The sequence below is a fragment of the Synchiropus splendidus genome, chromosome 1 (assembly GCF_027744825.2).
Source record: "Synchiropus splendidus isolate RoL2022-P1 chromosome 1, RoL_Sspl_1.0, whole genome shotgun sequence".
Taxonomy (NCBI): Eukaryota; Metazoa; Chordata; class Actinopteri; order Syngnathiformes; family Callionymidae; genus Synchiropus; species Synchiropus splendidus.
Window position 1 is genome coordinate 7963490 of NC_071334.1, and position 27223 is coordinate 7990712.

Below are 27223 nucleotides of genomic sequence, written 5' to 3' on the forward strand. Positions count from 1 at the left end.
GTCTGCATCTGTGTTTGAGTCCCTGTGCCGTCAGCTGTTCACACGGAAGGTGTGCGTGTTTGTGATTGTTGTCAGACATCTGGGCTATTATCAGAGCGTGTTTAGCATTTCCTTGTTGACAGTGAGCTGGGGAAATGTGAGAAATGGCGGGAAGTGTTGACACAGCCACGGTGATCGTATCAGCTGCCATTCTGGAGATGACACATCTGGAATGTTGATGTTCAGCTTGATAAAAATGGACGCCTGCCTACAGGGGGCCGCGCTGGACGGGAAATTGAGTCATTAATCTTAGCCTCTCGTCCTCTGCTACAGTGTCATTTATGAGTCCCGATCATTCCAGCTCACTTCACTTTTACTCTGGACTTTCTCTTGAACGATGTTTCTGGCCACAGAATAGTTGTGAATAAACTTGACCAAAGGCTGTCTGTTATATCTCGATTTACATGAAAGTCAAAACAAAAATCTCACTCAACAATCGGTTGACCACATTCTGCTCCATAAACTCATTAAGATGCAGGTGAGATCCATCATATTGTGATGAACGATTCAAATGATTGGTTTGTCGGGCGGTTTTTCCCTCAACTGTGGTACGATAAGTAAGTCCTGACTTATTTTCATGGTTTTAGCATTTGTTGCTATATTCATGTCATTTCGGGGAGAAACATAAATGCTTTTGTTGTTTCTGGAGAAAAATGAATTACTCAGGGAAGTCGCCACCACTTTTTTTCTACTAGTTTTCTTAGTATTACTCAAATGATTGGATATGGCTTTATGGCTTTTGAGAACAACAGATAACCTTCACCCCGACAGTCCTGTGATGCGATTGTTGTCTCCTTGAACCAATAGATTGCCTTTAAAATCCTGTATGTGAGAACTAAACGGTCTAAAACTGGACTCTGTGAAGGAGGTTGATGTGTGTCTATCTATCTATCTATCTATCTATCTATCTATCTATCTATCTATCTATCTATCTATCTATCTATCTATCTATCTATCTATCTATCTATCTATCTATCTATCTATCTATCTATCTATCTATCTATCTATCTATCCATCCATCCATCCATCCATCCATCCATCCATCCATCCATCTACCACGTTATTAGACTGTCTTGGGTTCAGTTGTTTACTTCCTGGGGTCCATGAACAAAGCAGAAGCTGGCGCAGGCACCAGTCTCTTGCTGATGCTGGGCAGACACTGTCCTTTTTTTCCTATCTTCAGCTCATACTGTACGAGTGAATCGCTGTTCTGTGGTCAGCACAACGTCCTGTGACACTCAGATTACCTGAGGAAAAATGTTGTGTTCTTCCATCAATGTCCACTCTCATTCTTGAGCTTGAGAATGAATGATAACAGAAAAGACACTCATTTCATATTGTTGGTGAGACATCAAACTTAGAGATGCCAACCCTCATATTTCCACCTCATTTCTATTTTATAGGCAAAACTAAGTCACGCCTCATCACCAGGAGCTGCTTTTACGGTCTCAGCAACCTGAACTACAGCTGAATACATGATAGGTCACATGACCTAGAGATGCCCTCCTTTTCTCACGATCCTCAGAGAGCTTGATCTACTGGAGACTCTAGCTGGCTTACATGTTGAGGATCACGTTTAGTGTTTACAGACACCAATATATAACAAACAATATGGTGCCATCCATTGACAATACTCGATAACAGAGGTTAAAAAATTCAGATCATCACTTGTGTTTTCGGTGCGAACAGAAATATTTCACTCGTGTCCATAAATAAATAAAAAAGATTAGCATAAAATGATGCAATCAAGCTAAATGCCAGGGTAAATCTGAAGCGCTGCGGCTGAGGGTTTGTGTGTGTATGTGTGTGGCTCCTCAAGGACTCAAAGATCTAAACGTGAATCTTCACAAATCATGTCTAAGCACCTTAATCCTGTGGTATCACGTTTACTCAAGTGGTGGGATTACACGGAAAGGTGGGCAGTGTGAGTGTGTGTGGGGGCACATGTCCTCACATACGCTACACACATACACACAGAAAATAGACTCTATGTAGCTCATCCCCACATGATCTCTGAGATCTCGCCTTCACTTCAACAGTCTGATCCCGGCACAATTCTGGCCCGAGGTGTTGGCTCGGCTCGTCTCCGAGTGAGCTGCCATACTGTGGACCCAATTCTGACAATTCTCGCCAGGGACTCGGCGGTTCACGCCAACGGTGACGGAGCTCACTGAGCCAACTGTTGTGACAAAGATTTTGAATGTAAGGAAAAGTCATCAGGTGAGTTGAAGTGAGTGAGTGAGCGAATGACGGTGATCCAATGACCCAATGGTAAGAGGGAAAAATGTGTGATACCACCAACGAAACAGAATGGGATTTTTTTTGAGGCACAAAAAATCCAAATGCCAGCTACACGTAACATGATCAGTTTCATAGTTTCACTGTGTCTGCCCAGGTCTGAGTGAGAGGATGAATGAGTGAATGCGTAGTGATGACAATGGGAGAAGGAAATTAAAACCTAAGTTTAAAAACGCCATGAAAAAAAACATCAGCAGGAAATAAAGTTTAAAGTCGCGTTGATGATGATGTTGCTCATCAGCACCCATCAAGGACATTTCATGAAAGAGAACTGGATCCCTGAGACACAGCAGAAACAGCAGTGTGTGTGTGTGTGTGTGCGACTGGAGGGTGGTTGTCGTGATGCCTTCATTATTCTTTCCCCGTAGGAAATCAGAGCACAGCTGAGTTAGCAGTGCAGGACCCGGGGAGGCTGGCGAATGAAGCACGTGCGGATGTGGAGGAGGAGGAGGAGCCACGTGCACAGGCCCCCCTCTCAGGAAAACACTGACAACTTCTCATTCTTTGTTCATCCTCCAGTCAGGTTCCAAGTCCCCCCCCCCCCTATATTCATCCCTTCTTATTGGGTACTTACAGCTCCTCTCCTCGTTGGTCTTGGCTGGGACTTCCTCCACGCAGTCTGCCGGGAACCAGCCCACCTGACCGCGGGCGCTGCCCTCCCAGAAGCCTCCTTCACCCACACTCAGAACTGGACCAGCAGGGAGAAGGTATTTAAAAATACAAACATCAGATCACAACAGAAGTCACATGCCGCCTGGCGAGAGTCGGACCTTTGACTCGGTCATTCTTGTAGAGGTTGAGCTCCCCCTCAGCTTGGGCGGTGTAAGAGCGCACCACCACAAAGTGCCTGCCCGGGACAGCGCTGTAAAGTTTCCTCCTGGGACCGCCCACTTCACCGCGGCTGACAGGACTACAACACACAAAACATAAAGATCAATGGGGAAACATCAGTAACCATAATAAAAGGAAAGCAAACCCCATTACCTGAAATATGGTATATATGTGGCCATGTAAACAAACTAGAAACATGAAACTTTGAATACAAAATAATATTCTATCCGACTAAATCAAGCTATTAAAAAAGAAAACACTATTCCAACGGCAAATGAAAAATCATTAGTCATTTGAGCATGCGAAAGCTTTCGTTCTTTTTAGACATAATATTTTTTTTATCCTTTGGACTTTCGGTTTTTGATTTTAATCCACTAAAAAAGCAAATAATTAAAGAGGAAAATAGCTCAGAATTGCTTGTATACCGCAAACTGAACCACTGAAACAAACAGCATTGGATTTCACTAATAAAAACAATAAAACTGGTACTTTGGCTACAGTCAAGAGGAAGGAGATTAATTGAACCATCAATAAAGTCATTTATGGTGTTGTTTGTGGAGTCTTGTCGAGTCAGGTTAACAATATGCTCACCAGTACTTTATTATGATTAATGACTGGCTGGTATGTGTCTCATACGCATATAAATACATTGTATATTTATGGTAATATATATTACTTGTAAGTGTAAAAAAGTGATGATACAGAATGAACTACAAACCATGTCACGGACACTAGAATGAAATCAATATCAATAGAGCAAACAAATGAAAACTTATACATGAAAGTGAAAAAAAACAAACAAAAAAACGTTAAAATTAGTGGGCTGGAATGCTGTCAAGGCAGCCAATGAGTGTCTGTGGAACTACTTCATTTTAGGATCAGTATTTTGAAGAAACCGATCGACGCATAAATCTGAAGGAAGGTGTGACGTCATTCATCTCATATTTTGTTACGCTACAACCGCTTAAACTGGAAAGCAGAGGGGATGAAGTGTTTCTAAAAATGACGCTTCACCACATAAAAAACTAGACTCTTATGGTGAGTGGAGGTGTAAAATGGAGTGAGAATGTGGCAACATCTAGTGGTTCACCATAAAAACTACAACTGCTTTTGTCGCGTCATATTTGTTCAATAATAACATAATAACTCTTTGACAAAAGCTGTGAAACAAAACAAACCATTTTTTTCTTTTGTGTATTACTCTACTGCAATATTTAATTCCCTGAAATCCTACTGTGTGAGACATGATCTGAACTGTGATGCAACATTGAAGCAGAGAGGTGATAAAGTGTGGCACGGAGCAACATCCGAGCCAGATTATCTTGGTCTGTTAAGCCAGGAGTGTTCGGCATCTATGAAGAGTTGGTGCTGACTGTGTGCCACAGCAACAAGAGTAAACAAGTTGAGATCCTGACAATCATCTTTAACCACACACTATGAAGTAGAGGACAAGGAGATAATGGATGATTGAGTTGGAGCAGGAAGTAAGTGGGTCACCTTGTCTCAGTTCTTCAGAGATCTGACCTCATTCAGCACCAACCGCTCAGCTAATGTTCCAGTGTGGACAAACCTGCGAGTGGATCATGGCAAGTCGGAGCCACTCCACCACCTGATCAACCTCATTTTCTATTTCCAGCGTCTAACCGTGGAACTTTTGAGCATTTTTTTGGTTTAAACTCAAGAATTGTTCTTTAGTCTTGAGCTCAATTGAGCTTTAGGTTCATCCATCCCCGACTCTCAGCGTGAATCTCCTACATCACAGTGATGTAAAGGTCACTGACATAACTTGCCGCTTGTAGCACGTACAGTCTCAGAATGTTTCGTCATCGATCTGTCACTGTTGGTTATGGTTCTTTTTTGAATACCCATTAAAATATAAGACAGTAAAAACGAATGCACTAGCCATGACTTGTGAGAAGGTCCTGACAGGTCACTGTTTCACTGTTGTCATTTTAAGACTTAAGTCATCGTCCTTTACCGTTTAATTTATATTTCTATCTTTTTTCCCCGATACAATTATGAACAAGTGGCCTGCATTGATAATGTGGCATGAGTGAACGCTTATGTCCTGTTGTCCAGCATGAATGACATCTTCAATATCTGGTGGTTAACCATAAAGTTTTTTACTGTGTAATAACAGTTTAAAAGGGAAAAAAACCCAGGAAGAACTAGATGATTTGACACATTAAGAACTCTAAAATACTAATAATGAGCGTACCGGAATATTAGACTGTAAGACGCAGGTGCAGTGGTGCTGTCGTCCTGAAAACGCATGAAGATCACTTCTAAATGAGTTATGTAAACGGTGTCCAGCATGGAGACTGACTCAAACTGGCTAATGTTCTGAACTGGAATCATCCTCACATCTTTCATTTACATTAAAGTGCTCAAAATGTGCTGCTTTGACCTGAGGTTTCACTGAATGAGTTGTTCAAGTCCAAACATTTTACTGCAGACAGTGCCATCTGGTGCCCGCTGAAAATCAGGACACTGTCTCATGAAACCTCGTCTAGCCAACACTAGTATTGATGCAACAACGTAAAAGCAAATTCTCAAAAAAGACACCCATGTGACTATACAACAGAAATAGTATAACCTCCACCCTCCATTTAATCATAATAATTCATTGTAGTAACATAAATGCTGGTGTTTATCTTTTCTGATCTGACCCCTAAAGACGCCCATAGAGAGCCAGAACTGGGTCTTGACCCAGGAGTTGAGAATGGAGGAACTCGTGGGACTTCCTGGGTCACTGGCTGAAAATATCGCTTCTCCTGGTGCAGCTCATGTGACTTCATCTCCGACACAAACTCCTGACCGTCACCTCTCAGGCTTCTGCTGCCAGGTTTCCCAGAATTACCCAGAAGGCTTAGAGGTGCTAATTAGAACGTGTTGATTCAAAAAAACAGCTGTGGCGAATTTGCTATTTTTAGAAAACCACCTGAGATGCCAGACCTGAGCGAGGGCTGCGCAGATGAAGTGGGCATAAACACACATAGTGTATCAATATGCGTGTATGTACACGTGCTCATTCATGCATACGTTCAGATGCTCTTCCATAGTGATGCATGCATGAACACACGCAGCAGCGGCACATGGATATGGCGCAGTGCTCTGGTCTCCATGTTACCTGTCAAAAGCATCTCTCAATCCCAGGAATTGTTTGCCAGTAACAGAGAGGTGAAATGCTCACTGAATTAAAGGAGGTTTTTTTTCATTTTAAGAAAAAAGGACCACTATCATTTTTGCTACAAGCGTCACAGATGGCAGTCGACGTACTACCAAAAGGAAATCCCCAGTGTTTCCTTTGGCTCCACTTTCAAGCTGAGAGATTGGTTTAGGACTTTTGTCATTTTCCTGAGTCTGTGAGTTTCAACAGACGTTTCATTATTTTAGGTTGTTTTGGCCACTTGTGACAAAGCCACAAGGTCAGTCTTTCAACAGATATTTTTCTTCATTCCCTATGGTGCTTATCTATTGAATGTTTTGTGAGAAGCCACCAGCATCTTTCTGGAAAATAATCTCTAAGCTTTTTGACATATTTTCTGTAACTTGCTCCGTGTCTGAATTGCTTTTTCTGTGTCTGAATTGCTTCTCAATGTCGCAATGATCAGTGAACAAGAAAGTCTCAGAAGCCGAAAGGTTAAATCCGACCGAACAGCAAAGAGTCACATAATGGAAAGACCCTGCTAAACTGTCACTCAGTGTTTGGATTCTCACCTACGTGGATGTGACTCAGTTAGAAATCTCAACAGCCTGTGATCCACAGAGCCATCTATCTGTCTGTCTATCTATCCATCCATCCATCCATCTTTTTATCCATCCATCCATCTATCTGTCTGTCTGTCTATCTGTCTGTCTATCTATCCATCCATCCATCCATCTTTTTATCCATCCATCCATCTATCTGTCTGTCCATCTATCCATCCATCCATCCATCTTTTTATCCATCCATCCATCTATCTATCTATCTATCTGTCTATCTATCCATCCATCCATCCATCTTTTTATCCATCCATCCATCTATCTGTCTGTCTGTCTGTCCATCTATCCATCAATCCATCCATCCATCCATCCATCCATCCATCCATCGGTCTATCTATCTATCCATCTACTATCGACGTCTGATGGTATGTGTAGATGAACTTGTCCAAAACAACCTGCACATGAAGCTAAACGCTGGCCTTTCGGCAGCACTGCCATGAGTAACCATCAAAGTGAATTTTGCACTCAAGTTTCTCAGTGTACCAAATCCTTCATATTTAATTAGAGTCTGGTAAAGGGAAATTACTTCTCATTAACATTTGGCAACAGACATGAACTGTTCTGAAGTGTCCGCCCACATTTGTGCTCCCCCATCAACTCTTCTCTTCTTCCCCACTGTTCCATACTTTTATTGTCTATCCTTTTGTACCCCGGCTTTCATCCTTCTGTCTTTACATCCCCTCTTCACTGCTTCTTTTCTCTGACTTTGTTCAGTGTGGGTGGTGTTGGTGCTAAACATGTCCATCTGCCAACAAGGCAGAGGTGGTGGAGGAGGAAGAGGAGGAGGAGGAAGAGGAAGGAAGTAGAAAATAAATAAAAAGAACAATCAGAAAGGAGGAAGAAACAGCGAAAAAGCAAAGCAAATAAAGATGAGAAGACGGAATGAAAAGAGGAGATAGGCGATGACAACTGAGAAGATGAGAGAAGAAATTGATGGAGAAACTATAGTGGAGGAAAAAGGAGGTTTGTGTTTGAAAAAAAAAGGAAAGGGAGGAAAACTGAAGGTTCAATGGAAGACAGCATGAAGCCAGTCACAATTGCTGCCATTACATGTGCAATTCCACATACGTTGAATAAGGTGCTATAGTAGTTTGACTGCGAGTTTCCATGGCAACGGTTACTCTAGCTTCTGTAGTGCCTCTGATGGACTCTTCTATACTGTAGGAAAGAATGCATGCAGGCCGTGTAACATAACATAACTCATAGTGGTCGCTTATACAGTGTTGCTCTGCACTCACCTGGGTTGTCGCTGGGCTCGTCGGGCTTCGTCCCCCAGCCGACTGAGGGATGGCGACCGGCTGCGTGCCCCCCTCCCCATGGTCCGGACCACCACATTGCCATTGGGACTGCCGCTTGGCATCTGCTGGAGCAGCTGGGGTGACAGGCTGCGGTGCAATGCTGATGAGCCAGACTGGGGATGACCCTGCTGGGGTGCCCGCTGCGGGTGCTGCTTAGCCTGTTGCTGGGGGGCCCAGTGTCCAGGTGAGCTGTGCTGCTGGTACTGAGCGACCGTGAGGTTGTTGTCGCTGTTGGAGCGCAACAGGACTCGAGGGGCCGAGAGAGAGGACGGGGACTGTGCGTTTCCACTGCCTGAGGAGGGACCCCGGCGCCTTTTGGAGTACGCAGGAGTCTCCCGGAAAGGCACTGCGGAGGAACAAGGTGAGAGTTAGTCCACGTGAAAGGTGGTCTTGCCACTGGCTCATTGGATAAAGCTAGTATTCCACCCAACTGGCAAAATGTGCTGAGTAGTTTGAATTTTTTTTAGGCTCACAAGTGGGATCTTCTCAGATGATTCTTTAAAATCTAGAGCTACAGCCATACCTCCACTAGCTGGCAAGGTGACACCAATACGAGGTCTAAGAACCACCTCTAGTCGCGCCTCTTGTGGGGAAAAAAGTAGATCTATTTCTGCTTCATATGTAAGGAACCAGTCATTTCTATAGGGAAATTAAAGTCAACCATCTAAGAAAGCCTGGTGGTTTCAGGCTTGTTGAGTTCCAACCAACAGTATGTTTACATAATACGTCATGGATCACAAATGAAGTTAGTTCAGATTTTAAAAGTTTATTCAGAAGGTACTGTTCTGGGACCTGGAGTCGTCACAACTTGAAGACAGCGCATGACTAAAGAGGGCTCTCAAGGGTTTGTATCTCTCACAGGAGCAACTAGTGTACATGCCTAAGATGGTTCATCGGCTGGAATTAATACACAATTCGGGGCATTTACAGCCCACCAAGTGTTTTCTGGGAGGCAGAAATGCAAATTTAAAACGTGCAATCTGAGTCACCAAATTGGGAAGCAATGTGCGTGGTTAAGGATGGACACGCTAGCAGGGTCATTATGCATGCACTGTAAAACATCACACAACAGTAGGATGCATTTTTTTAATCCTCAAATAGTTTTGGGCAACTTAATGTTTATGCAGGCACAAAACGGTAGTGGATACCTTCAACAGTCTACCGTCTCAAGTAGCAAATACCAAGAAATAAAGCGCATTTTTATAGAACATTTCTGTTTAAGTTTTTCAGTGTTATTTTTGTGGAAAGCACTTCAGTGTGTTTGCTGACATGAAGCCACAGTGACTGATGTCTAAATGAGGATGGATGACATGGCTTGGCTAACTTGTATTTTCACGTATTTTAGGGTGACCAGTTGAATCAGGACGGTCCCAAAAGTGAGGTCTTCGTTCCTTCGAAAGTGAGGTTCCTTCCTGAACCTCATCATGTGAGAGCAGAGTTTGGAGCGGAACAAAAATATCACTAGAGCAGTAGCGAGTTTTGTTCCTACTGACCTGTATCACATTCATACATGAGAGATTAGAAAATTCAAAATTGTATATATTTATAAAGGCTGGAATTAAAAATTAAAAAAATGCTTTTTACTTATTTTAATGCTTGGAAAATGTGGGGGCAACGACTGCATGTGGGGCGAATTCTAAAGCTACTCTACATGGCTAGACCTTGGTTGGTTTTCCAACAGAACAAGTCCAATATCTAAGTGGCGACCAACGCTGCATTTCTAGGGCATCACAGGAGGTTACCTCCCGTATCTACATGGAAACAACAACACAGGTATTACTCCTCGCAGTACTGTCAGCTCCTGAGTAAGAGAACTGAAGTTGCGTTTGGTTGTTCTAGGTGTCATTGGAAATGGGGAAAGGGGTGATCCAGTATCATACCGGGCGCCGATATGAATGTTGAGCTAGAATTCCTGATCCATGTCTTCTGCTCAAATTTCCTCCCCATCAGGTGTTGTGCTTGTTGACTGCAAACTGGGCAAACTATGGAAACCATTCCAAAGTTTGCAGCCATTTAGCATGCTAGGCTTTAGCTTAATCACAAACACGTCTGCTGTGAGGAATCACTCCACTCCATGTCAATTGAGTGGAGTGAGTGTGTTCACATGTGTGGTGACGTCCCATGCTGGAGAGGGAGACGGTCAAGCCAAGGGTCCTCAAGTCACACACAATCAATATAGGGATGAAAATAACAACACAAACAGAGCTGTGGCATGGCATTAACACAATTCCAGTCGGCGGACATCCAAACCCAGGTGCAGGGATCAGACGCGAAGAGGAAAAAAATGACACCATTGGCTTCACCAGCAGGGGGGCCCCTGATCTCATTTTTATGGTGTCAACAGGACTAAGCTGTTCATGGAACACACTCCAAGCCAGCGGTCCCCAACCTTTTTATCACCGCAGACGTGATAAACGTGGTAACGTGGCCCGGGGGGAATGAAGTATGAAGGCCTCTGCATATTTGTGTGCCCACTCAGACTCTCCACTCACTACCACTCACAGGGGTGGTAGTCAAGAGCACCCTGAACATGAATTCAGTGTTAGATTTCACTACTCTTTTTTTGGCATTTTTAATAAGATTTTTTTAAATATACATGTCATTACAATAGATAATATATATTTATTAAATAGTTCAACAGTATTCAAATTCACAGGGATGGTAGCCAAGAGCACCCATCCCCAGCGCGGGGGGTTGGGGTCCACTGCTCCAAGCCACTTCCACACTGTGCTCTCAACCCAAGTGTGTTTTTGGCAGTAGATTGTTAGAAAAATGGGCATTAAAAATAGAGTTGGTAAAAGTTGGTCCCTAACCTTCACCACATCACACAGTCTTCTACAGTATATATGACCCTCAAATATGGCCCGTCCACATCCATTTTTGACCTTCTAACATGAATGAAAGGTGCTGACACCGATAGAGACTGAACTATCTGTTTGCTTCTGCATGTCAGTACTTGTCCTGCGTGTGTGTGCGTGCGTGTGTGTGTGCGTGTGTTTCGGCGCCTTGTCTAAACGCACCGCTGCAAATGAAATCCAGCACAATAAACACAACGACTGGAGATGAAATCTAAAAGATTTATAAATAAAAGGCATCAAAAACCCAGGCGCCCAAATTTAGACGAAGCCCTCCACACACATCTGGGTGAAGCGCTCTCTTGCGCACACACTCTGACATGATTAGCTCATTTCTTGTCATTAATATGATGATCAGATTAAAGGGAGTCGAGTTCCACTCCTACAGCAGCGCCGTGATTTCCCAGTGGATTCAGGCCTCCATTTCACCACCACCACCACCGTCCCCAGCAGGCGCCCGCTGCACCGAGCCCAAGGCCACATCCCAGACATCCTGTGAGGCTGTAACCCAACACAACGCAGGAGGAACTGCTGGCGGAGTCATTATCGCCTTGCGTCTCGGCGGCTTGCAGAACTGGCCGAGCATCTCCATCATCCAGCCGTATGTTCCCGATCGGGCCGAGAGTCAGCTGAGTCATTAGCGACTCCGCAGTCCAACGTCTTCAACATTTCAGACAAGTGATGTGCTGATGACGCGCGAGGAGAGGCAGCTAATGAGGTCGCACCTTCAGGAGACACCAGGCCGGTGAATATCAGGAACCTTATGGGAGCGACTTTACATCGCTACGCCTTTCATTCACTGCATTAAGGTCACACTCTTTATTAAACTCAGCTGTCAATCAATACTCCACAACTCCAGGTTTGGCTGTTGCTAATCGTTGTCTGGGAGTTTTTAGCACGTATATGAGGACGAGTGCATGTTAGAGATCAAAGGGAAACTGAAATGAGACTCGCCTGCGTCTCACATAACGTGTACTTCTCACTTCCATATACATCTCTACACCATGTGCTGCAGCAAAATGTACAGTCTGTGATTTTTAAAATGTATTTTTCATACCAGAGAGGACAATATCACAGATACATGCCTACACATCCACTGGTGTTTCTTCGCTGAGCTCAGTCATTTGAGGTGACAATACAGACTCCACAGATGTTTGGATGAATAGCCACGTTTGATCACATTTCAGCGTAGGATTTACGTACTTGTAATTGTAATTTTTGTAAATTCAAGTCTAACTGTCACATTATTTTATCGATGAATAGTCCAAATATATTGATCTATTCGAGTCAAAACAAATGAATTGTTGCACCCCTAGTTTTAGCCCAGACATGGCCAACCCCCGGCTCCCAAGCCTCATGCGGCTCTTTGACAGTTTCATGTGTCGCGCCAACGAACTGGCTGCTGTTGAGATGATCGCTTATGAAGGCGATAAATAGGAAAAGTTAGAGCTGTTCTGGCAAAATTTCAAAATATTGTTTGTAGACTGAGAATTTGAAGACCTCCCCATTCAATGCCGAAGAGAGTCTTGGATCATCATCAGATCCATGATCTGACATGACTTGTCATTCTCTAAACTAAACCTATGGGATGTGTTTCATGTTGTTTCATTCACTGCTGATCATCGTGAAGTCAGTTTATTTTAGTGGAGCGACGAGTCAACATGAGACGCTCCAGTCTGCTCACACAGACCGGGGCCACGTTACTGGTGGCATGAACCACGTAAAATAAATAAATAAATAAATAAATTTCCATCTACACCGCTTGATATTTCGAAGAGGATCACGGTAAAGTGTATTCATTTTTAAAATAATAGTCCAAAATCACTGGGCTCTTTAAGTGTCTCTTTAGAGAGCAGAGCACACAAGTCATTCAAGAAATGGAAAACTTCCATGGGTGAAAAATAGTATATATATATATATATATACATATATATATATATATATATTGCAGTTTGGTTGGCAAGTATTGAGGAATGAAGGCCAATGTGCCCGGCTAGCTGCAATGTCACAAGTAATGTGATTTTCCAGAGAAATGCCTTGCTTTTTTTGACATTTTAAAATTGTGACGTAAAGTTTTAAGAGTAATAACATCACTCATCGTATATTAATACAAATACCATCTTAAAATCCCCCAAAAACAAAAAAAAATGTGGCGTGATAATATCATAAATGGTGATATCACAGCCGATAAATTTGCCGATATTGATCGGAGCTGCCCAACATTTTTGCACATTAAAATGGAAACAAAAGTTACTCAACCAGTCAGTCAGAATTATGATGCAGCGGAGCTCATCACTTTTACCATAGAAAGGTAAGATTTTAAATCTTGCATTGGCTGGTGACTGAGCTGAACCTCTCCTCTAAGGAGGCACATCTGTTGTGATCTCTCTTCAAACAGACTAAAAGCTGAGGCTGGAGGCGCTGTAGCACCATTACTAGTAGTACAGTATGTCACTGCCAAAGCAAATCAGAGTCACACTTCGATGCCATAGCATGGTGACGTCACACGAATATAACCTTTTCACCTCAATCTTGCAGCGAACATGTAACACACAGAATGAGCACATGACAATCCGACACAAAGCAACAGGAGGATGTGACCTGGATTTTTGTCTCTGTGGCTAACAAGGTCGTTTGATAATGGTTTTCTACTTCTGACTTACGTAAGTTTCCCGACACAGTAACAGTCACATCCTTTGCACCTTCTGTTCTCCTCACATGAATTAGCAGTGAATGCATACAAGGACGTACAGTAGGGCCTCTTTTCTGTAAGGTGTTATGGTGTTGTTATTCTCACACCAACTGGCTTTAGGTGGTGAACAGACAAGTACCGTCCATTTGATGCAGTTCACTTGACCAATATGCATTTAGGGATATTCTATATTGTCATTTTAATTTTGAAATATTTGTTTTAATCCATGGCAATCAAATGATTTTACATTACACACTCTTCAACTTGCATTTATTTATTCATATCTTTACATTTGACATTTAATACAGAAACTGAAATTGCAGGTTTATTAGAAGCATTGTGAGTGAGAGACCCACTTTGGTTTTGACACAAGCTTCACTAACACGAGCCTCAGGTCATTCAAACAGCGACTCCTACTGCGTTCTGCTCTCACTTTTGCTCCCCCTCAAAAGCTCTTCAGTAAATATATACATTGTTCACTCCATGGCCTGGACTGCATTTAAAAGTTTGCATACCGAGTTTGACGCCCCAAACAGCACGGCTCTCTCCCGGCAACACACTTGACGCCCCAACGTAGATGCACCTGTCTACCGCTTGCAACAAACTCCACAGATGTTTGGATGAATAGCCACATGTTCACACATCACATTTCAGCGCAGAATTTACGTTTTTGTCATTTTTGTTAATTCAAATGTAACTGTCACATTATTTTATCGATGAATAGTCCAACTATCTTGATCTATTTGAGTCAAAACAAATGAATTGTTGCACCCCTAGTTTTAGCCCAGACATGGCCAACCCGCGGCTCCCAAGCCTCATGCGGCTCCTTGCCCACTTTCATGAGCCGCACAACCGAACTGGCTGCTGTTGAGATGATCGCTTAGAAATGCAATAGATAGAAAAGGTCAGAGCTGTTCCGGCAAAATTTCAAAATATTGTTTGTAGACTGTGAATTTGAAGACCTCCCCATTCAATGCCGAAGAGAGTCTTGGATCAGATCCATGATCTAACATGACTTGTCATTCCCTGAACTAAACCTATGGCATGTGTTTCATGTTGTTTCATTCACTGCTGATCATCGTGAAGTCAGTTTATTTTAGTGGAGCGAAGAGTCAACATGAGACGCTCCAGTCTGCTCACACAGACCGGGGCCACGTTACCGGTGGCATGAACCATGTAAAAAAATAAATAAATAAATAAATTTCCATCTACACCGCTTGATATTTCGAAGACGATCACACAAATTGTATTAATCTTTAAAATAATTACACTAGAGCAATATGCCAGACGCGAACCTTATGACACACAAGTGTTATCCGCTATACTGCCACAAAGTCACATGACTAGCTGTTCAGGTTGGCCACCCCTGTTTTAGCCCATCTGAAAATAAATGATAAAATTCCCCTGGTGGATTGAAGCTTTAACTCACACTGGTTTTCTTACATGATCCTTCCACGCACTTACACCAGGACTTGAATGAGATAAAGGGTGAAAAAACCTTGAGCGATGGTTCAGTGATCATGGTGCCATCAAATGAGCTGTCCATAAGGAAGCCATGACCCATTCAGGCCATTCACCCCTTTCTACTACATGGAGACAATATGAATCCACTTGAAAAACTCTTAACCTGAGATTTGTACAGAAGAAAAGGCGAATATGTGTGTTAAACAGCCAGCAATGCTAGAGAGAGAATATGAAGGTGAATGCTGCCTTAAAAAAATACTTAAATTCAGTTTATCTATTGCTGCTCATAGCAAATACTTTTCATTCAAGCACATGTGGCAGCAATGACAAAAGGTTTTAATAACGAAGGTGAGGGAAGTGCACTTTCCATCGGTGGGTCACTCGGCAGCCTTGGACAAAACCAAGGAATTGTGTCTGGTAGATTTCAATTTCCAATAAAAGGGAAATAAAAATGTGTAATTCCCAGATTTTAATGTGGCAAGTTGAACCTCCACAGCAGTGACTAGTAGTAGTATGAAACAGTGTTGCAGGGTCTAGAAATGATGTGAGGTTTCATTGAATTAGAGTCCAAACATTTGACAGCAGAAAGCGCCATCTGGTGGCCTCTGAAAATCAGGACACTGCTTCATGAAACCTCATCAACCCATCACTATTTGGAACCCAAAGCTACATCATTGTCATTCAATTTTAATACCCAGTACAGTGAAATACTTCAGTGACTGAGAGAAGTCAGGCAACTTCAGAATTAAATTCTTCCAAAATGGATGAGTAAAAAACCATTTGTCATTCACTGACTTTCATAAAAGAATTCACTGCAATATGAAAATCACATTTCTGTATATAAAAAAAAAGTGATTATAAACGCTTCTGGATTTATTTACCAAAATCCATTCAAGTCCCACAATGCAACGCCACTGTGATTCGGAGTGGGCAGATGGATAAAACACAGTTATGTGACAGCTAGTGACGCAAAAATGAATCACATGTTTCAATAATGTGGACTTCATCTTTGTTCTGGAACCAAATATTATTTACTTTTTATTGACTCACGGTTATGAGCTGCACTGTTTTTGCAAGTTCTGTTTTTTTTTTTAATTCACTCGATGAGTGTTTGGAGACTTGGTGATCACAAAGTACTGTAACACAGCAGATGGAACTATCATCACACTTGAATCTGTTCGGATCAGGGAACCACCAAGTGCGAAGCCTGACATTTGAGATTTCACTGAACACCTGGTAAACTACAGTAACCTATCGTCAACGCATGCCACCATGAAGATCAGCTTATAGGCGAACAATACAGGGTGATGTAAAACTGCATACAGAACAGCACGGCTGAATGAATATCCTCGAATTGGACCTGGTTCCGCGCCACTTTGCAATCGACCTACACAATTGATAAGCACGCGCCGTTAAAATCGGGACAAGGTTTCCAAAAATAGACGCGGATGTAAAAATAAAAGCCGGCATTTGGCTCTCCAGCAGCGGGTTTCTCGCCCTACCCCCCAGCCTCCGGAGCTCCAAGGCTCCGGCTTGAACCGCGGGAGCGGGAGCATCCACGCTCTGCGGCGCGCGGAGCTTCCGCTGCAGTCACCAGCTCAATGACCTAAAAAAAAAAAAAAAAAACTAAACCATTTTCGTCCTCATTTAAATGACAGGGGTTCGAACTAAGAAGTCCATAACAAAACACTGACCTTTCCTCGACCGATCGAGCGCCAACTTTCAAGTTGTTGACACTTTAAAACTGTTTATTTAGAAGTAGAATGAAAGGATGGATTTCCTTACCTTCCTTTTTTAAGGCATTGATGATCGACTTCATTTTTACACGCGTTATAATCCGACAGCGTAGGTCACATCACCCCGGTGGGTCCGACAGTTCCAGCACCGCGGACAGTCACTGGCGCGCGGAGCTGCAGCCGCGCTGACAGCACATGATCCCGGTCACACCTTCCACAACAGCCGCCGCCTCCTCGGCAGCTCCACACTCGCGCGCACACGTGGACACGCTCAAAGCGAGCCCTGCCTCCCTCCCACCGAAGGTTCTCAACCAGCTGGTAAATTGAAGGGCTCATGAATGAACGTTCTTTATTTCAAGTGTAAGCACCTCTGGGAATGTATTTTCAAAAAAAAAAAACAAAAAAAAAAACTCTTCTATGTATTAGCAGCTACAAAAAAAAAATAATTACCAAAGCCATTAAAGACCGTCATTGGAAGCAATTTAAGGATTTGTTTATCAGCATCATTCATAAAGTACCGAGAACCAGGTTGGTTTTAACATATGAGGACTGCAATTAAAACCAATGTGGAGAAGCCTGATGACTTTGCTTTTACAGAATCAGACCATTCATATCTTAAATGGATTTGAGCCTCACAAGTGACGACAAAAAGAAGAATATGCATAAATACTGAGCACCTCTTTCACACCACAGTAAGTCATGAAAAACACGTGAAAAGACAGGATCCCACCTCATGCACTACAGACTGGAATGATACTAGACATAATGGCAGCAGGCATGAAGACGTTCCGTTGCTCTTACTGTGCACTTCATACATGGACTTTCATGAATATCAAGCAGTCATTTTGCTTTGCCCATCATCTCGAAAAAGCCATTTCTGACACGTTCATACGACTTAATTAAGACACATTTGATCTGCGAAGAAAAACAATATTTTCCCATCTCAGGTGCCATTTCTTCCCACCCGGTTACAGGGAGATCCAGGCACATTTTCGCATTCAATGTCATCCCTACGTTAAAATGTCGGAAATGTCCTTCATTAAAAATAACTATAAATGAAGGTTAAATCACTCTAACCACCAAAAAAGAGCCATTAAATGACATCAAATTGTGTGGTAACTTAGACTTTGACTTAAACTTAGACTTTCTTTATTGTCATTGCACAAAAACATATCACTATATTATGGAAACGAAATTTCGGTCTGAGGCCTCCGGTTTCCAACAACAAAACTAAATGTCCAAAAATAAATAACTTGTAAATAAGTAACTTGCCAGATTGGCTCCTGCATGGGGCTTCAGTGACATCTTCTTCAGTAGTTTGTGCTACAGAGTGGTATGTAAAACTGATGAGCAGAAATCAAGATTCAATAGAACAAATTAAACTTTTTATAAAACCATATACTACAGTAACAAGGTCATTATTTCAATCACAAAAGGAATAATTTTACGTGCGGATTCTGAGTGGGACTTTGAGGGGAAATTGTCCAGGTATTCTTGGTAAAACTAACTCCTACAAGATTTATACAATATTTATAATAACACTGAAGTAATTCACTACATTTCGAATCACAGTTTTGATCCAATGAAATGTATTTTGACATTTATATATAAAGAAGAAGTAGTGGCATTATTTATACTGTGCATTGCACAGAGTCACATGAAACAAATATCTGCTAACCAAGCTGATGTTCTGTACATTAATAGTGGTGTTCCACAGGGCTCGGTTCTCACTCCTTTCATTAGCTACATTCTCGACTCTCTCAATCTAACAGTGTTTAATACACACAACAGACAGAGGAGCGTTTCATACACAGAGGAATAAAAGACAAAGGGTAAAAAGCCAGAGATGGGAAGTTAGCAATAACATTAGTGATGTTGAGAACGTATGTAGGATGAATCATCTGAACGTAATTAACAGCCCCAGGAGGAAAGACTTCCAACATGTGCTCATGAAAAATGCATTAAACATAAAAAAAGAAAAAAACAGCTGACGGTGCAGAATTAAAATCCTCCCGAGACGCTGTAGGACTGTCTGCAGTTGAAAAACAAACAAGAGAAAAATGACATAAAATGGGCGCCACGAAGATACAGAAGAATATGATGTAACTGGAGTCAGATCGAGAAAAAAAAAATCCATTTTAATCTATTTATGGAAGGTTCAGCTAACCCTATAAACGAAAGACAACCTGCATCAGACGACAGAATGAGTAAATCTCAAACTGTAATTATTAAAGAAATTCAATGCATTTTTATATATATTTTTTGCATTTCTTTTCAATGTCTTTTCACGGGGTGGGGGGACAAAAACAACTCTTTTTTTTACATACAACATATTCTACAATGCCGAACCATTAAAGCATTTATCTCTTATTTTTTCTGAAGTTTTCCTAAATTTATGTGAATTTATTTATCCAGTGCTGGATCATGAATCTCTCCGTGATGAAACCTGCACATTTTATTATTTTCAATTCATCACACTTGAGACTAGGGAACATTTTTTAACCTAAATAAACAACTTCATCTGATGTGTATTTGAGGCATATAAGCCAGTTATTCATCATTATAAAGTATTGAATAGTGGCTTGTTGAGCCTGATGAAATTTTACCCTGGAATATAGTCACCAAAAGTATTAACTGTAAACAAGTGATGAGTTATTAATAACTTTTTAATTGAATAAGTGGTAGCTCAGTTCTTAACAAAACAATGATTTTAATAGAGCAATTGTGACCATCAGTGGACGTCAACATGCTTTTATTTTGAAACCCCACTGTTCATACAGTAGTGCCTCAAAAAGATGCCAGAACATGGGGTTATTTTCCTAACAATAAACGGGTACGATGCGTCTTGAAGAAACAAATTCTTGGTGTTGCTAAGCAACTCAGAGGGGGATGATCCATTCATTCACACACACACACAAACCCTGCACGCACGCGCTCACACACAGACCTGCCGGTTCGATGATGTAATGTACAGTCACCATTCGTTGGCTGGTGTGAAGACGCCGCTCGATGATGGCGTCTCATTGCCGCAGTTACTGGCTAACTGACAGTGACACACTGACCCAGCAGCCGTGTCAACAGATGGCAACATGAACACCATATGATGTCATAAAGTTTTAATAATGTCAGCGTTTCATTTCACACGCTGATAATTTATTTTCTGGAGGGTGGGGCTGAGGGGGCTGTACGTGTGTACTGAGAATATATAGTGTGAATGCACTTGCGTCTCAGTGTGTGCGTTGGGTTGCCACACTCTCGGCGCTGGATTATCACACCAGGCAGTGGTGGTCTAATACACCCACATGTCAATCATTCTTACTCAGGCTTACAGCTGCCAACACACACACATATTGTCATTAAAAAACATCTGCTGCCACTTTGTGCTTTATTGTTCGGGTTGATTGTTTTCTTCACCAACTGTACTTCAGTGGGTCCCTCCCTGGCGGTTCACAGTACTATGGAAACTATTAAAATGGTTGTCTTTTATTTTGACATATTTTGTCACCACTGTCACACGAATGTAGATTTACCGTAATTTCCGGACTATAAGCAGCTACTTTTTTCTGGCGGTCTGAACTCTGCGGCTTATACAACAACGTGGCTAATATATGGATGTTTACTGGCTAAAGAGCGCCATGCTGCCAAATTATTGAGATGATTCCAGTTCAGAACATTGGCCAGTTTGTGTCATTAGCCGTTTTCCAATCTAGTTTAGAAGTGATCATTTTCTATGGTGCAGACAGCACCACTGCACCCGCGCCTTATAAACCGCTGCGGCTCATGTAGGAACAAGATCTGTTTTCCTTCTTAAATTTAGTGGGTGCGGCTAATATTCCAGTGCAGTACTTACAGTACTTCACTGATTAAAACGCATGCTGTGTTTTTTAGTCAGATTTTCTAGGTTTCTTTTTTTAGCTCCAAGTGAATTGTGAACGTGTGCGCAGCAGCGACAAGAGCCGCTCCAGTGAATGAGGAAATGTTCAAAGCCTTCCTAAATCCACAGGAAAGTCACTTGTACGTTCGCCCTTCCCTATACGAGAGATCCCCCCCGACATCCGTCGCACACATCATTTTCACTATCAGCACCACACAAGTGGAAGTCTGCGAAAAGAGAAAAGCGAATCTTCTGAAGCCATTACCAAAGAACTGATGTGAAGATGACGGAGTGACTGGCCGAGTCTGATCGTATTGCTGGTGGACCACTGCAGCAGGATTACATCTTTAGATTAGATTAGAATTCTCTTCATCCATCTCCCGCTCATCCTCTTGGTCATCTGTATTTATTTATTTGTTGCTTCATCTTTTCTCTTTAATCCCCACGAGGTTCTCTGCTGCGCAGAAGACCAGACCAGCCATGTTGATTTGATTTATGTGCCTGTCTCCATATAGAGCGCAAAAATGGACCACTTAGTTGACCTTGTTCCCACAACATCATCATGTATAGCACGACTCATAAGGGATATGACGCCAAGGAAAGTGTATACTGACAAAAATATCAGAGACCACACGTCTCATCATCTTTGCTTCCTCTTCAGCAGCAGGGAAGACAGTTATGTGTCGTGATGCGTCGAAGAGGTTTCGTAAACATGCCCTGATTTTCCACAGAGACCACCAGGTGGCGCTGCCTGCTGTAAAATGGTTGGATTTCAACAACTGAGTCATGAAACCTCACATCATTTCTAAACCAAGAGCACCATCTAGTGGCCTCTGAAAATTAGGACAGTGTTTCATCAGCCCTGCGATACCGTTTCATGACACCTCATCTGCCCACCTCAAGCTAAGAGCGTTTTTTAAGAACCAGTTTTCATTGCTGAGACAGTCACGCTGGTGTAAAAGACCGGGGCCCAAACAGACACACAAAAAGACACTCACTAAGTGTGAAAAAAACTAAATTCATGGTCTTTTCTAATGGAAATGTGGACAGTAACTTGTCCTAGACAATTAATGGGAAAAGTCTGGCTTGAGTATCAGTGGTGAAATTTCTGGGTTTAAGTATTGACGGGGATGGAAACAGCACATAACCAACAGCAGAATGAAAATAAAAAAGGACCACCAGAGAGGAGCCCAAAAAGACTCCAGCCACTCATCCAACATCCTCTCCAGGGTCCTCACTTTCAGAGCCCACTCGGTGGCACAAATCTTGGGCTTCCTCTGAAACTGAGGGCAGCGTTTTATGAAGCCCCATCAGCCCGACCTTGGGATCGAATGGGTCAAATGTCATCAGCATGACCAGCTTGCCAAGCTGCTCCAAACACCGGGAATTTCACACGGTCATCTTGGAAAGTGACCAGAACAGGTCATGGTTTCTCAGCCTGAATCGCTCTCTTTTTGTTTCACTTAGTCGTTGATTAAGTTTTCCTCCACTTCCACAAAAAAATGTTGAAGAAGACAAGGCAAATTCTGTTGAAGGATTTCCTTCACACTTGTCCTCCGCCTGAATCCTCCTTAAAGTCCCCTCCTCCAGTCCAGTGGATGTCTGAAGCCACAAACATTTTAATATTGGTCATCATTTTTCCTTCAACAATATCCAATTCAAGAGGTCCTGAAAGGTTTCACTTCATCTCCAAGAACTCACGAAGACTTGCTAGAAGTCCCACACACAGCAGGGTTAATCCCTCACAGCTCGCACGCAACTGAGCATCACGTTGGAGAAACAATTGGCTGACGGCTCCTCAAATCAAAGTTCAATCCCAGAGGCTGGCGCGGCGCTGACCAATCGCGGCGCGACCGCTTGGTGGACACGTTGATCATTTCTCTCAAACTAATCATCTGAGATTATTCCAGCGTAAACAAACTCTCGTTCTCTTGAACTCTGCAAACTTAATCCCGGCGGGATTAAACCAGGGCGGGATTTGAAATGTATCCTGGCTCAGAGATGAGAGCACCACATTGAAGATGAGATAGATGGAGGGAGAAAATAGTGTTTGGTTTTTTTTGGACTCACCAATATCGGTCTGTTTGTGGTTCTTGATGAGTTCAGCAAGTTCAAAGTTCCCAGCAATAATGGCCACCTTAAAATGAAAAACCAAAAATAAAGAGAAAAAGAGAGAAAAACACATTGCATTAATTCAAACGTGAAGAAAAAAAAAACAGTATTGTACTTACTGATCCAAAAAACATAATGGTATCTCAAGCTGGTAAGTAAAAAGTTTAAGAACAGGCGGAGTGGAAATGAACTTATAAGAAATGTATGAGACTCCTGAGAGTTGGGGTGAAGTGACGCCAGGGTCTGTTCGTTTTGTTGCCACCAGGAGGCAGTAATCGCTTCCTTATTGTGTTGACCCACATTGAGTCACAAATGTGTCTGTTCCTGACAACACACCAGCGCTCTGTTGTTATATAAGAAAGCTAGCTGTTATTTAGCAGTAGCAAGCCAAGAGACTGTGATGAAGAAGAGAGAGAGGCATCCCATCATGCAACACTGACATAAGGATCTTGGGGGGGAGACACGAGAGGGTGACACAGGGACAAGCCCCACAATTTCAATTGATTTTAGAAGGAAGCCGGCGACCAATGGGCTTGGAGAAACACCCACAACACAAACACATCATTATCATTCCACCGCCCACCAGCGCCGCCTCCTACACATCCTTCCTTCCAGTTCTCTGATCGCCGTGGAGACGCCGGATATAGAGGTCCACATTACTGCCTCAGGTTAAAAATAAAAACACATTTTAAAACAGGGTAAAACATTTGGAGGACGGCACATGTGGATGGCTGAATGCACTGTGGTGTCTTCAGCAGGAGCTGTTTGCCTTATAGGGAAGTGTGATGTCCTGGGTGAGAGGTCCCACCTGACTGTCCTAGAGACAGGTGCAGGTCATGGAGGGATCTCGGCAGTAGCCTGTAATTGTAGAGGCCACGCAGAAGTGCAGGAGATGATGACGGGCTATTCTGCATCTGCTGAGAGACGGGTCATTTGCTCAGGTGACGGAGGACTTTCTTAAGCTCCTCACAAGTGTGAAGAAGGTGTGCAGCTGTGGCTCGACCTCCACAACATTCACAGTCCACAATCATCTCCAAGGTCTTTTGAACTTTGAGCTCCAGCTCGGTCATTCATTAAAACATGACCCCTTCAATATGGAGCCAGAAAATCTAAAAGTATATTACATATAGTACGTAAAGTATGGGATATTCAGAATTAATTAATAGTAATATTGATGCTGCTGCTCTAAATTAAAATGGTGGCTTTGGTTATGAAACAACAGCAAAGTCCGCTTGAGGGCCACGCATGTACTCACAGAACTGGAGTTACCTCCTGCTGACTGGTGTTTCTTATCACTTTGTTCATGTAACTGAGTTGTGTTGAAAATGTTTGCAGCAATATTTGTAATTGTATTGGCAAGAACTCCCCGAACGTCGATATTTGGTCATGACACAATAGTATCACGACATTATGAGACTGTATATTGCAATATTTTATACACTTTTATGATATTACTCAACATTTAAATCTAATTAAAAAAGGACAAATTGAGTCAAAAGTACGAGATTAAAAACAACTTGAATGCAGTAATACAGTACATACATTTCCCTTGAAAAATAAAGATCATTAAGTTAGTGACCTCAACTGTAGTGAAAATAAATTAATGTTGCAAACCAATTATTATTCTTGTTTTTCCTTACACAAGGTACTAAAAGTACGTTAAATTGCAGTGAGCCAAATTTCACTTTTTAACTTAAAAATGCATAAATAAAAAAATATATTCTAGGTCAAAGAATCGCAGTACACAACCTGTTTTTTTGAGACCTCAAGTATTTATTGGACATAAGTAGATACATTTTGAATTTGCTGACTTTTGATTATTGGACAACTTGCATAGCTCTAAACTGCAATAAAAAGCCACAGTCAAGAGCTCTGACTTGGAACTTGCAATGCATTGTACTGGTAGGAAAGTGAAAATATGAAGCTTTAATAATGCATGCGAAGCATGAACGGCACAGTGAGGTCAAACCATAGGAATGAAATATGCAGCTGTGACACTGAAATCTCGAGTGAAAACACAACGGCTGAAAGTATTGCAGAATGACAACATTCACGTCACAAGCAGAGATCTACACATCTAAAAAATGGTGATGGCAGATGAGGCATCATGAAACAGTATTGCAGGGTTGATGAAACAATGTCCTAATTTCCAGAGGCCACTAGATGGCGCTCTTAGTTTAGAAATGATGTGAGGTTTCATTGAATTAGTTGTTCAAGTCCAAACATTTTACAGCAGACAGTGCCATCTGGTGGCCTTTGAAAATCAGGACACTGTTTCATGAAACCTCATCAACCCATTACTATAAAAGAAATGTGCAAGAACGCCTCTCAGGTATATTACAAGATACAGTGTACTGTAGCGTTATCACAGCTGTCCTATTATAGATGCACTGTAATACTGAGCTCTAATTTTACACCTCTATTTTCATCCATCAGGAACGAGAACAAATGAATTCCTCAAAGCTGCTCTGACCTTAAGAATGTCCCTCACCCAATGTAAAGTCTGCACAAATGAATGAAATAAAAACACACCATGAGTTTGAGGATCAAACTCGACTTTACAGCCAGGACAGCCTTCTGCGTGAAGCGGAAGCTTGTCGATGATGGGAACGTTTGAAAAGTCGAGTCAATGAGTCCGAGGCGGCGAATAAAGGAGACGGCGAAGACCGTGGAGGGAGGATTTAGATAAGAGAAGTGAGGAAGATATGAGTGAGGGGCACGCTGATGAAAATGGAGCGAAAAAAGGAAAGCAAATTAAATCAGGTATTGTAGGGAAGATGAAAAGCTGCGAGGAGCACAGAGGTGAAAGGAACAGCTTGTGTGAAGGGAATGATGTGCTGGAAGAGGATGGATTGTTAAACAAAGATTAATTTTTCATCCTTTTGAAAGCCTGAAAACGGCCATTTAGAGAGTCCAGATAGAGCTGGAGCGAGGAAGTACAGACACTGGGAGACACACCACTAACTGCGCAGGCAGCAACCACAATTCTCATTCATCCATTCATTGAGGTCTGACGATGCGGTTTAGAACCAAACACACTCACTCACACACAATTAAAAAGAAGTGGGTATTTTTTAATGATTCCACAAGAGGGCGTAAAAGTAGTCTTGTATTTGGGATGATATTTACAGTAGGTCAAATGATCATGGATTCACAAATATCACCATACAGTGGTACCTCGGTTCTCGACCTCCGTTCCAGACGGCCGTTTGAGAAGCGATTTGTTCGAAATCTGAATCGCTTTTTAAGATTACAATGAATGGAAAAAGAAATAATGCGTTCCAAGCCTTAACATAGGCTTTTGTAGGAGTGAATGTAGAGTGTCTGCTGCAGGAGCGCTGTTCCTCTATGTGTGTGGCCGCTGCATGTGGGAGGGGTTGCCGAGTGAGTGACGTCTCTTCAGAAGTGAAGAGGTGCCCGGTGCGTGTCCAGCTCTGAATGTGCGCTTCTGTGCAGTTTGGCTGTGACAAAGTCATAAACCAAGTCACGCTCTGTCCCAGACTCGCCTCATCCCTGTCCCAGCTCCAGCCGACAACAGGACATCAAACCCTGGAGGAGAGGTGTGGAGAGCGAGCACCTCCCCTGTGACACTCTACCACGGTCCAGTGCGGAGACAGGAAAGGTTTTACACCTCAATATGAAGGAAAAACAGTCAGTAAATGTAGCTAACGGGACACGTCTGAATACAGAGGCTGCATTATACACAATTACAAAGCGCGTCGTGGGTCAGCTGATCAGTCCGCACGTTACGCTTTTTCCAGCTTTTTTCAGGGGCGTTTGAGTTCTGGATTGGCACTTGTGGACAGCAAAGCTAAACCAGAGTCTCGACTGATAAGTCGATTAGCAGCATCTGTTTTCATTCCAAAACAGGAAAGAAAATCAACAACACCGTCATTTATGGATCAAAAAAATCTGTTCGAATTCAACTCAACTATGGCGTGAGCCTTATGCTTCCCATCTGAGATCCCTAGCTCCCCCAGAATTCCAGGCGCGAACAGAACAGGAACGAACCTGCTGGAATGAGCTTGTGGCCTCGTGTGTAGGAGGAGAGCAACGCCAGAGATAAAGATAGTAAGAACAAGAGTCCAGAGCCGCTCTAGTGGCTGCTGATACTCCAGTGTTCCATTCCTGCTGGTGTGATTAAACATTCGAGGCAAACACCTCAGAAAACAGCTACAATTCCTCACATGAGCACAATAGAAACATTTGTTCTTTAAATGCCGCAACATTGTATATGTGTAAATTTGCTATGATGACTA

At 42.5% G+C, this 27223-nt stretch overlaps 1 protein-coding gene across 5 annotated transcripts in view; it reads right to left on the reverse strand.

Moving 5' to 3' along the window:
- The window catches only part of LOC128752236 (SH3 and multiple ankyrin repeat domains protein 2-like), a 145977-nt gene that overhangs the window by 48136 nt on the left and 70618 nt on the right, over nucleotides 1–27223 (reverse strand). For 3 of the 5 annotated variants that reach the window (XM_053853225.1, XM_053853227.1, XM_053853226.1), the window contains exons 10-14: nucleotides 22923–22989; nucleotides 8172–8577; nucleotides 8002–8091; nucleotides 3108–3247; nucleotides 2912–3025 (exon numbers count right to left, since the gene is read on the reverse strand). In XM_053853225.1, coding sequence (XP_053709200.1) covers nucleotides 2912–3025; nucleotides 3108–3247; nucleotides 8002–8091; nucleotides 8172–8577; nucleotides 22923–22989 — 817 coding nt within the window. The remainder of the gene's footprint in view (nucleotides 1–2911; nucleotides 3026–3107; nucleotides 3248–8001; nucleotides 8092–8171; nucleotides 8578–22922; nucleotides 22990–27223) is intronic. The other 2 variants (XM_053853228.1, XM_053853229.1) reach the window with 1 other exon arrangement.